We start from the raw sequence: 11799 nt of genomic DNA, 5'->3' as shown, positions 1-11799 counted from the left end.
TCCACTGACTGTACAGCAACATGTTTCCTCCAGGATGGATTGTTTCCTCCTATGAGGTTCCTCACCACAACACTGCATTCATCTGCTTATGTCGAGACCTAGTGGAGAAGTGGGCTTGGCCTATTGAAAAAACACAAGGTGCGTGGCAGAGATCCAGCAGAAGACCGGGATCTGGGGGCCTGTTGCAAATCACGCCGCGGCCCGGTACCACATGACCCACGGACCAGTACCGGGCCGCGGCCCGGGGTTTGGGGACCACTCCTCCTAAGGACCTGCCTTCTGACGGAGGACCCGGTCGGCGGAGGATGCAGACCCTCAATTGAGACACAGCCATGGTGAATCAGAGTGGATGTGGGCGTGGCCAAGAGTGTTTGTGTGCGCAGTGTTTTGACTCAAAACTGACAAATCTGTGAATAACAACAATAATAACAATAATAACAATAACAATAATAATAATAACAATAACAATAATAATAATAATAATAATAATGATAATAATAATAAACAGAAATGTTCAAATCTGAAGCGATGAAAAGGAATCCTCTCACTGTTGAGTGTCGGTTGGTTATCAATAAAAAAGTGAAGCTGATTGTTGATGGAATCCTTCAAGTGGGTTCAATATAAATATAATAATGATCAATGCTTGAATTTGGCCAAACAGCATCAATGAGAAGTTGTTCATTGGTGAGGGTTTGTTTGTGGGATAGAGAGTAAACATTGATGAGCTCTGCTGAGGAGAACCAGAGGTCCGGTGAGGTCCGGTGAGCTGACCACTCCTGGCATCGTTGCTCCTGTACTTCCTGTCCTGCACTTCCTGTTGTTGCTTGGTGGTCCTGGTCGGACGGATGTGTGCTGCTACTTCGCCTTCGCCAGGACTTCACCTCAAGGTGGGTCACATGGTTCCGTGCGTTACCCGTCCAGGTGCTGACCGGGCCCGGGGACCTCATTGGTGCAGTGCAGGGTTCTATGCAGCTGTATGGAATGCGGCCAGTTGTGTTTCAGTCAGCGTTACGTTTGCCCACCTGTCCCATTCTCCAGGGACCTCTGAGGAGACCCAGCAGAGGGACTGGGACCGACCCGGCAGACCCGGCAGAGGGGTGAAAGGTCAGGGGTGAGAACAGACTGCAGCTGTGTTTCCATAATAATGAAGTCTTGATCAGGAGCAACCGCAGAGGATCAATCAGGAATCACACACTAAGCCCCGCCCACCCTGGTTGACTGACAGCCGGGGACCCTCAGTGTCACTTTCATCACTGCAGCTGAAGAACCAACACCGACCCAGAGTCCAACATGTAGCGGCTGAGTGAAGGAGGTCCGGATTCTGTGGAGGAGCTCCATGCTTCCAGAGACGCTGTAGAAGGACAGAAGACCTGCTCGGTGGTCCAGGAACACTCCCACCCTGGAGGACTCAGGACCTGGGACACGAGTCCAGATTCTGTTGTGATAGAACAGAAACCCGAAGGAGGAACATTCTAAGCACCAGGACTTATCATTGAATCCAAGTTCACTTTCCCCTGACTCTCCGGTTCTGCTGATGTTCCTGTAGGCCACTGCTAAACGAACCCCCCACCAGCCGAGCTCCCTGCCCCTCCACTGCACCTCCCAGTAGCAGCGTCCAGTCAGACCTTCTCGACTCAGGACCTGGTAGCAGTCAGTGAACCTGTCTGGATGGTCTCCGTAAGGCTGGTCTTCCTCCATGTGTGTCACCTTCCTGTCCTCCTCAGACAGCAGCAGATGTTTGTTGACTGAGTTTGGGTTCAGAGTGATCTGAGGTGAATACCTGAGGAAGTCCTCTCTGCTCCTGGGTTCTGCTCCTGGGGTTCTGCTTCTGGGTTCTGCTCCTGGGTTCTGCTCCTGGGTTCTGGCAAAGTTTGGACATCCTGTTCCCCACTCCATTCTCCACACTTAACCTGTGTGTCAGCTGCACTGCAACTGGGTCCAAAAGACACCGACCAGGCAGCGCTGTTGTGATTGGCTGCAGAGAGCAGAGGGGGCGGGGCTCCTGAAGCCCTAATTCATTCCAGGAAGAGGAGCGTTAGGGTGTACGTGCACTTTATGTCCTTGTCCGTACACACACACACACGCACGCACGCACGCACGCACGCACACACACACACACACACACACACACACACACACACACACACACACACACACACACACACACACCTCGTTTGCTTCGTGCCAAACATGCCGACACAGCCACCAGCGGAGAGAACGAGCGGCGGGCTTGTTGTGCGCATGCGCAGCTCTACCCCCCCCCCCCCCAATCTGGTCCAGCTGCTCCAGTCCGTCTCTCCGGAAGCCACGTCGGTTGGAGCCGTGTGATTTCCGCCCAGAACGCGGCTTCGGTGCCAGGTAGGCTCGCTCTTTCTCCTCCTGCTCCTCCTCGTCCTCCTCCCCCTTCTCCTCCTCCTCCTCCTCCATCACCTCCATCACGGAGCACCGCGGTCGATGCCACCGGCCATGTTGATACACCGGACCGGGAACAGGGGGGCGGGGTGGTGGATGCGGCCGTGCTCCCAGTCCGGACCGAGCAGCTCCTCCTCCTCCTCCTCCTCCGCGGCTCGGACGCAGCCGCCTCATCCTGCACCGAGTCCGGGCGGAGAAGAAGGCGTGAGCCGGTGCGGCGCTAGCGTGACATACACTGACGTTATCACACACACACACACACACACACACACACACACACACACACACACACACACACACACACAGCAGTTTTTGGGCACTTTGACGCAGCAGCGCAAGGTCACTGTGGTGGTTTGGGGCGGGACCCGCCTCCTCCTCCTCCTCCTCCTCTACCACCACTACCACCACCACCTCCTGCTGCTGCTCCACCTGCTCCTCCTCCCTACGGACTCGATGTACTGACGGCTGGTTAGTGTGTCAGTGGGCTGACGGTGCACCTGCTCCACCTGCTCCTCCTGCTGGTGGTGAAGGGAAGGAGTTGCTCCTACTGCGCATGTGCAGAATGTTAGGCGTTGATAACAGGAAGAGAAATAAAAATGAGAGGATGTTTGTTGCAACCAGGTTCTAATGAAAGTGTGTGTGTGTGTGTGTGTGTGTGTGTGTGTGTGTGTGTGTGTGTGTGCGCGTGCGTGTGTGTGATGATGTGTTGAGGTGTCAGCAGAGCTGTACAGTTCAATGCTGTACACATGTATGCAGTATATGAACTGTATTATTTCACTTTGTTTCCTTGGCTCCGCCCTGTCCCTTTATGTCCCGCCTCCATTTGCACATTCCCCCCCCACTCGATTCTTCCTCCTTGGCCTTCTCGACGTCTCAGCACAAAGCATTGTGGGTAATGTGGTTCCTGGGCAGCCACTCCTCCAACCCGGCGATGCTTCCCAGCCCTTGGTTCTGATAGGTTCTGCTGCAGCGCAGCGACAAACTGGGACTTCTGTTCTCCTCCCCCTACAGGTTGGGTGGTGTCATGGCGCCCAGCTGAGATGGACTTCTCTCTGGACGGCGTGGAGCTCCGGGAGCTCAGGGGCGCCACCCGGTGGCCGGCTGGGACCGCGGCGGCCCACGGCTTCGACAACGCCTCCTACCTGCAGGACGAGGAGCAGCAGCAGCAGCAGCAGCAGCAGCAGCAGCGCTGCCACCAGCAGGGGGCGTGCAGCAGCTCTAAGGTACGCAGTGCCGCTTCACTGCGGAGATCAAACAGTAGAAGAACTGGATGACACACTGGCAACATGGCACTGTTCCCCCCAGTGGCCACGGAAAGTACTGCAGCCAAAAACCCACACGGCACAAAAACATTTTTCCCCATTAGCCGGACTAACCCGCCCCCTGGTGGTGGGCTGAACCCTGACCCTAACCCGACTAACCCGCCTCCTGGTGGTGGGCTGAACCCTGACCCGACTAACCCGCCCCCTGGTGGTGGGCTGAACCCTGACCCGACCGCCAGGCTCCTTTCAGACGATCGATCGCCATTAAAATTGGATTAATCGTGCGGTCCTTTAATCTGACCTCTGACCTCCACCTCGCAACTGGACTTGTTGTGATGTTGAAGACAACAAGTCCAGTTGTCCAGCTTGTCCATCTTTCTGTAGTTTGCTTTCTTTCTTTTCTTTCCTTCACTTCCTGTTTCCTCCAGCAACAGGAAGTCTCCCTGCCGCAGCCGTACGATGAGGAAGGAGGAGGAGGAGGAGGAGGAGGAGACGGGGGCGAGGAGGAGGTGGATGACGACGGCCGGGACCCCGGTGGCGGCAGCGTGGTGGTGCAGGACGAGCGCTCGGCCGACTACGGCCTGGCGGTGGCGCTGGTCTTCCTGGTGAGCGGCGTGGCGCTGGTGGCGGTGGCCTACGCCGTCCCGCGGGCCGCCACCGTGGACCCGGACTCGGTGTCGGCCCGGCAGATGGAGCGCCTGGAGACCTACTACGCCCGGCTGGGCTCCCACCTGGACCAGTGCATCATAGCGGGCTTGGGCCTGCTGACGCTGGGCGGGATGTTCCTGTCGGTGCTGCTGATGGCGTCCGTGTGCCGCGGCGAGGCGTACCGCCGCCAGCGGCGCCGCGCCGCCTTCGTCCGACCCAAGAGGACCTACGGCTCCGTCAGCATGAGGATGAAGCAGCTGGCAAGCGGCGAGGAGGCGGAGGGGGCGGAGCGTCCGGGGCCCAGCGGGGGGGAAGGAGGGGGTGAAGGGAAACCCCTCCCTCACCCAGCAGGACCGCCCCCTGCTGAGGCCACCGCCGGACCGGCGCTCCGGGGCTCCGAAGGCTAACGACACCACGAGCTCGCTAGCGCGGTCCTGCTGGAGGTCCCGGTCCTGGTCCTGGTCTTCAGACCACAGCTGAAGGGTCTTTTTGACTGGTTCTGGTCTCGGTCTGGTTCTGGTCTCGGTCTGGGACTGGTCGGACTGGTACTGGTCGGACTGGGGAACGCTGATCCAGAGACTGGGCGGAGACTCAGCCCACGCTGTAATGACACGATAATAAGAGAAGAGTTTTCACTGCTACACCGACGGTTCCGACTGAACTCATGTTTTCATTTTAGAGGAAAAGTTGTGTTTTGGAAATGCTTCAAGATCGTTGTTAAAGAGACGTTGCTGCAGACTGAACGGAAAGAAAAGATTCTGCTCATCTCTTCTGTTTCCGTGTGATTTGTCTCTCATGCATTCAGTCCTGGTCTCGACCTCCATGTGTCCTGGTCCGGTCCGGTCTGGTCTGGTCCGGTCTGGTCTGGTCTGGTCTGGTCCAGTCCGGTCCGGTCCGGTCCGGTCTGGCTGCTGCCCCCTGTTGGTGGGAGCAGCAGCAGGATCTCAACCCGTGCTTTGATGTGTTTCTTTGAAATGGAGGGCTGTGATTGGATGAAGGGTCAGACTTTGTTGAGGTTGAAGGTGCGAGTTGTGTTTTTCTCTAAATCTATTAAAAATGTTGCTAAGAAGTTAAGCTAATGCTAAAGCCTGTGCTACGTGCTGCTAGCTGCTAACAGGTGTGAACAGTAAGAATCCAGTGATGACTGTAGAGAAGCTAACAGTCGCTCAGATGTGACTCTGCTCTGATTGGACGGCCCTTTGTTGCTTGTGTCACCTGTGAGCAGATATCATTGGGCCCTGGGACACGGGTTGAACAACACACAGAAGGTGATGCTAACGTCCTAAGTAAGGAGTGTGTGTTACATGTACCCCCCCCCCCCTCCCTCCCCCAAGCCCCTCCACACACACGCACACACACACACACACACACACTTCTATAACGTTCTCCTGTCATTAGACTCATTGCAGCCACAGTTCCAGCTGGACCCAAACAGGTAGAACCTCAGCAGAACCTTAGCAGAACCTCCGTCTGTCTGGATAGTCGGTGGATCAGCCCCCACCTCCGCTGAACTGGAGGGGTCAGAGGTCAAGTTGGCCACCAGCATCACCATTCAAAGCAACAGACACAGTAGCAATGTACTGAGACTCAGTGAATGTATGGACTGCAGGGGGCGCCGACATCCCTGTGTGTGTGTGTGTGTGTGTGTGTGTGTGTGTAAAGTGTAACGTGGTATCTCATCCTGAGGTCACCATTGGTGGATTGAATTGTTAAATAAATGACAATTGTTGTTGTTGTGTTGTGTTTTTTCAACAAAACTGTGTTGTGGGTCGACTAGACTAGACTGGACTGGACTGGACTACTAGACTGCACTGGACTGGACTACTGGACTAGACTAGACTAGACTGGACTGGACTGGACTGGTCGCTGCTCTTCCCAACCAGTGAAGCTGTTTTGTTTCAGCTGTGTTTTCTCCTCCATGAGTTTTGTTGATGTGAGCAAATAAATGTTGCTGTTGTTCTTTTTCTCGCCTCTGTGTGCTGTGTGTTGTGTGTGTTGTATGTGTGTGTGTGTGTGTGTGTGTGTGTGTGTGTGTGTGTGTGTTGTGTGATGTGTGATGTGTGTTGTGTGTTGTATGTGTGTGTGTGTGTGTGCTGCTGCTTCAGCCTGACACTCATCGACAGCGACTCTGACGTCCAAGCAGCGCTGATGCCGGTGTGACGCTGCAGGTCGCCACTGGGGGGCAGCCTGGGGACTCCTTGATGCAGGGACTGCAGGGTTCTGATCCAACAGGGTTCTGATCCAGCAGTCTGATAAAGAACCAAACAACCGCAGCTGTTTGTCTCATTTCCCGGTTTGCTTGGAAGTGACAGGAAGTCCGACACATTTGGAATTCTTTCACAACTTACGCACACAGACACGCACACACACGCGCACACACACGCCATGACTGACAGCTGAGACGCTGCTTGCTATTGGACAGACAGTGTTGCGAATTCTGATGTGATTGGCGGGAGGAGGCGGAGCCTGACTGAGTTATTATCCCCTCAAATACCAGATTAGAATTGAAGGATTAGTGTGCGCACACACACACACACACACACACGAGAGATTTATTTTGAAGGGTCAGAGGGGAAACAGTTTTTTCTGTTCTGTTGCTGTCATGGGGACGTTGTTGAGTTTGACTTTGTTTGCTGTCATTGACTCCATGTGTGTGTCTGTTGAAAAGGCCTTTTATTCTGAAATTCATCTTGTAGATGGATGTTAAGCAACTTTTCCCTCTGATAGTCAGTGAATCTGCTCCATTGCCAAAAACAAGTTTATTTGAGAAGACGATGAAAAAAACAACAGATATAAAAATAAAGAAAAAATGAAAGCTTCTGTACTTGCTGTTCCTGTCAGAGTGGGGGGGGGGGAGGGTGTCTGACCATCATGCATCTCACTGCTTCCTCACCAACACGGACTTCACTGAGGGACGATGGGGGGTGGGGGGGGGGGTCAGTCAAAGTAGTAGTTCTGCACAAAGATGGCGCCGCTCCCTCCGTACACAGGAGAGAAGTTGTAGATGAGCGCTCGCTCCTCCTCGGCCGCACAGGAGAACCGATGGAGACTCTTCATCGCTGAGGAAGAGGAGGAGGAGGAGAAGAAGAAGAAGGTTTCAGCTGCTGAATCAACTCCTCTCATTTACCACGAGTGAGTCAGTGAGTGGGAGGGTGGGTGAGTCAGTGAGTCAGTGAGTGGGTGAGTCAGTGAGTGACTGAGTGACTGAGTCAGTGAGGGAGTGAGTCAGTGAGTGGGTGGGTGAGTCAGTGAGTGGGTGAGTCAGTGAGTGAGTGAGTCAGTGAGTGGGTGGGTGAGTCAGTGAGTAAGCCTTAAACTGCGACAGGTTTTCCTGGAAGAGAGTTCAGGCTCCTTCCACAAGAGGGCGCTGTTGGGAGAAAGTCTCCCTGTGACTCCTGTGAGTGACGTGGTTCCTTCTCTTGCAGTGCTGTCACCTTCTGGGCTTCCAAACCACACTTTGCTATGACACGTTGGTGGTCAGTCACATGACAAGCTAGCTCAGCTCTCAGCCAATGAGACGCTGGTGTTTGCACGAGAAGATTTCAGGCGTTACCTTCAGAGACAAAGAAGAGTGCGGTGTAGAAGGAGGCCTTGACCGCAGCGCCGGTGTGGACCATGCCCGGCTTGTCGATCCACTCGAAGGGGCTCTTCTCCGGGTGCCACTGCACGGCGTAGAGGGGGTAGTGGTAGGCTGGATCACAGGAACCACAGGAGACCTTCAGCCACGGACCCTGACCCTGACCCCGACCCCGACCCTGACCCCAACCCTGACCACACAACACTTGTTATTTATTGTCATGCTTAAAACCACACAATACGCATAGGCAACAGGTGAGGTCACAGGTGAACCTTAGGGCGAGCAGGTGATGGTGGGCGGGTCAAGGGTCATACCTTCCATTGTGGAGACGAATTCCGTTTTGCCATCGGTGTTTGTGGACAGAACCTTGTAGAACCGCTTGAGTTTGGTGTTTCTGCTGAAGTTCTGTTGGATTGAGGAGCTGGGTTAGGGTTAGGTCTGGCACTGGGTCAGGGTCAGGTCTGGCACTGGGTCAGGGTCAGGGTCAGGTCTGGCACTGGGTCAGCAGAAGGGCTCTGACCCGTGCCAGTGGCCAGGAAAATACCTGCTTGGACAGACTCCAGGAGTGAAAGTTGGCAGTGATGTTCTCCTGGGCCAGGGACTGAAGCAGGTCTTTGGGGAAGGTGCTGAGCAGGCGGCTGGACCGGGCTTCTGCGGGACAGCAGACACAGTGACTGAGGAGAGGTTCTGCAGCAGACACTGGATCTACTGGGAGACACCTGCAGTCTCGGTCCTTGTACTCTGCTTCCAAACCAGTCTCTGGTTCCAGTGCCATGCTGAGACTGAGGACCAGGAACATGGATTTGGTCTGCAGACAAACATTTACATTGAGCCACGAGCTGTGCAGTGCAACCTTCAGCCTGGTACCAGCTGTTACCTGGTGTGAAGGTGAGCGGCTGGGACCAGCTGGTACCTGGTGTGAAGGTGAGCGGCAGGGCCACGGCGCTCCTGCTGGGACCAGCTGGTACCTGGTGAGCGGCTGGGACCAGCTGGTACCTGGTGTGGAGGTGAGCGGCTGGGACCAGCTGGTACCTGGTGTGAAGGTGAGCGGCAGGGCCACGGCGCTGGTGTTGGTGAGGGTCAGCAGGTTCTTCTTTGCCGTGAGGACGGTGAGCTGCTGGAGGCCCTGGCAGGTTCCCCAGATGGGGAAGAAGTCCTCGGCGTCGTTGGCCTGCAGACCAGAACCAGAGCACAAGGTGGAGAGTCGGGTTCAATGTGAGCCAGAACTTCCTGGAAATAAGAACTTCAACATTCTGTCCTGCTACACTAGCGATGCTAGCTGCTAATGTGTAGCTCACTGTTCAAACCCCCCCCCATCCTAAAAGCCTCCAACCTGGACCCCCTTCCTCCTGAAACCCTCCAGCTGCAGGCACACAGCAGTGCACGAAGCTCCTGAAGCCCCTGAAGCCCCTGAAGCCCCTGAAGCTCTGTGCACTGCTGTGTGCCTGCATAAACTGCACAGAGTCATGTTTCCACAACTGCGTCTCTTGTGCCTTCTGAGACCAGCACCTACTGAGACCAGCACCTTCTGAGACCAGCAGCTTCATGGACCAGCACCTTCTAAGACCAGCACCTACTGAGACCAGCACCTTCTGAGACCAGCAGCTTCATGGACCAGCACCTACTGAGACCAGCACCTACTGAGACCAGCACCTACTGAGACCAGCAGCTTCCTCACACGCTACTTTTCAAGCCGGCCTCAACAGGGGTCCACGTACCTTCAGAGCCAGGTTGTAGAAGATCCTGGCAGCCCGGCTGAACTGCGATTTCTCCAGGTCCACATCTCCTCCAGGGAGCAGCAGCCTGAGGAAGGAAGGAGGACATTCCATGAAGCTGGGACTGCGTGGCGACTGCAGGCCTGAAGTCCCAGACTCAGTTACCAGCAGGGTTCTGCTGTTTTCAGCCCTATTGGTCAGCATTGGACCACTCGTTCCAAGCAAACAGGTTCTCGTCCTTCGAACCTCTTGAAGGACGAGAAGAAAACAACAGAATGATCTTCAGTCTTCTCCAGTCAGACCACACTGACGGTGACGTTGCAACCACTTGCTGTGTCTGCACGTCCTGCATAGGTCGCTGAGCGTCAATCAGTTTCAGTTCCTACACTTACACACAACTAGTGAAAAGCCTTGTGTGTGGAATGAGGTGAGGAGGTTGCTGGCAGTGGAGGTTGGAGGGCAGCAGACACCAGCAACTCACCCGTTGATGGAATGGAATATTTCACTGTATTCTTCTTCACTGCGGTTGATTCTGGTGGAAAAGGGAGACACGGGTTATTCAACACAGGAGTGTGACTGGGGCGGAGCTTCATGAAGGCAGAACCAAGTCCTGGGTGTGTTCTCACCCAGAGGACCGTGTCAGACCCGAGGAGACCTTGAAACCAGGACGTTGGGCAATGTCCCTGTACCCAACCCTGTACCCCAACCCTGTACCTAACCCTGTACCCAACCCTGTACCTAACCCTGTATCCAACCCTAACCCTGTACCCCAACCCTGTACCCAACCCTAAGGTTGCTGTTGTGTTATTGAAGCTTAATCTGGTGCCTGAGTGTCAGGTGTTCTGTGGTCTCAGTGTGACCCGGTCCAGCCCAGTGTGACCCAGCGTCTGCATGTCTCAGGCCTCTGGGCCTCCAGACCACCACCCGGCCATCTAGAAGCCCCTGCTGGAGGCTGGCAGGCGGACTCCTTTCATACCAGGTCCGTTTGGGTCCAGACAAAAGGTGAATTTTAAAGCTCAACGTTTTGAAAATAAAACAAGGACAGTTTTTAAAAGAGATCAGCGTGACCTCTGCCCCTCCGACATGACCGACCTCGTGTAAGCTCCTCCCCTCTCGTCTTCAAAGCATGGAACCCACCCACCTGATGGGTACAACTCTGGCGCCGCCGCTCTCCAAGTATTTGACGTAAGACGCGGCGATGTAGGAGGAGCCTCGGGCCGCCGGGTCGTCGGGAAGGTTCTCCTGCGCCAGCACACCTTGGAAAGAGCATGGCACAAAGCAACAGGAAGCACAGGTGAGGGGGGACCACCTCAGAGACCTTTGGAACCTCTTCAGTGGCAGGAAGCCAGACTGCAGGTTGTGGAGACGAACACTTTGGACTGCGAGGACTTCAGACTCATGTTGACAGAAAGTTGCCCTGCAGTCAACACAGGGTTAAGCTAACCCTAACCCTGCTGGACTTCTCTGAGGAGTCCTTCCTGAAGAGCCTGTCTGTCTGTCTGTCTGTCTGTCTGACTGGCTGACTGTCTGTCTGTCTGTCTGCCTGTCTGACTGTCTGTCTCTCTGTCTGTCAGTCTGTCTGTCTCCTTTAACCGGCGGGTCTTCACCAAATAAACAGCCTCGCCACTGTGGACCAATCAGAGCCCTGGAACTCCCCGCGACCAGCAGCACACACACGCACGCACACGCACGCACGCACGCACGGCGCATCTTTTCTGGAAGGTTCTCGGTGCCTGTGACGTCACAGGCGGGAGTTCTCACCGATCAGCGGGCGGTAGTTGGGCGCCACCTGTCCGCCTGCTGCACCGCAGCGGAGCAGCGCGGCGATCAGCGCCAACAGCGCCACCAACAGGGTGTCGGCCGGCCCCCACATCAGGAGGAGGAGGAGGAGGAGGAGACGGTAGTAGTGGAGGAGGACGCTGCCGCTGCCGCCGCTGCCGGGGTCGAGACGAGGGGACCGGAACTCAGGGAAGCAGGAAGTGGAAGTGACGGCAGGTTATTGAAGCGCGTTCCGACCGAGGCTGCTGCTGCTGCTGCTGCTCTGCTCTCTGGATGCCAGTCCGGTGCGCCTCCTTCTCCTCCTCATCCACCACCAGCAGGTCTGTCACGTGCGGATCGACCCCTCCTTTCACGGCTACGTCATCAGGACGAGCCTCGCCACGCCCCCTACCTGCAGCAGGGTGAC

General features: G+C 55.5%; 3 protein-coding genes across 3 annotated transcripts in view; 1 reads left to right on the top strand and 2 right to left on the bottom strand.

Annotated features, from left to right (window-relative positions):
* Window positions 1-1896, bottom strand: part of LOC142904206 (tripartite motif-containing protein 14-like) — a 2512-nt gene extending 616 nt beyond the window's left edge. The window contains exons 1-3 of the mRNA XM_076050170.1: window positions 1279-1896; window positions 914-972; window positions 209-314 (exon numbers count right to left, since the gene is read on the bottom strand). Of these exons, the coding sequence (XP_075906285.1) occupies window positions 209-314; window positions 914-972; window positions 1279-1896 (783 nt within the window). The remainder of the gene's footprint in view (window positions 1-208; window positions 315-913; window positions 973-1278) is intronic.
* A 2113-nt stretch (window positions 1897-4009) lies between these two features.
* On the top strand, window positions 4010-4968 carry tmem74b (transmembrane protein 74B). Its single transcript, XM_076050150.1, has one exon. The coding sequence runs from the start codon at window positions 4010-4012 to the stop codon at window positions 4727-4729; it is 720 nt and encodes a 239-aa protein (XP_075906265.1). The 3' UTR covers window positions 4730-4968.
* A 2262-nt stretch (window positions 4969-7230) lies between these two features.
* Window positions 7231-11799, bottom strand: LOC142904216 (gamma-glutamyl hydrolase). Its single transcript, XM_076050185.1, has 9 exons — window positions 11376-11799; window positions 10756-10870; window positions 10096-10146; window positions 9618-9702; window positions 8932-9070; window positions 8444-8550; window positions 8214-8304; window positions 7876-8013; window positions 7231-7381 (listed from the first exon to the last, which is right to left on the bottom strand). The coding sequence occupies exons 1-9, from the start codon at window positions 11485-11487 to the stop codon at window positions 7260-7262; spliced, it is 960 nt and encodes a 319-aa protein (XP_075906300.1). The 5' UTR covers window positions 11488-11799; the 3' UTR covers window positions 7231-7259.

This window comes from Nelusetta ayraudi, unplaced genomic scaffold, assembly GCF_046127955.1.
Source record: "Nelusetta ayraudi isolate G7.1 ecotype Tasmania unplaced genomic scaffold, CSIRO-AGI_Nayr_v1 ptg000124l, whole genome shotgun sequence".
Classification (NCBI taxonomy): domain Eukaryota; kingdom Metazoa; phylum Chordata; class Actinopteri; order Tetraodontiformes; family Monacanthidae; genus Nelusetta; species Nelusetta ayraudi.
The sequence above is the reverse complement of the archived record's forward strand: the minus strand, read 5'-3'. Positions and strand labels throughout refer to the sequence as shown.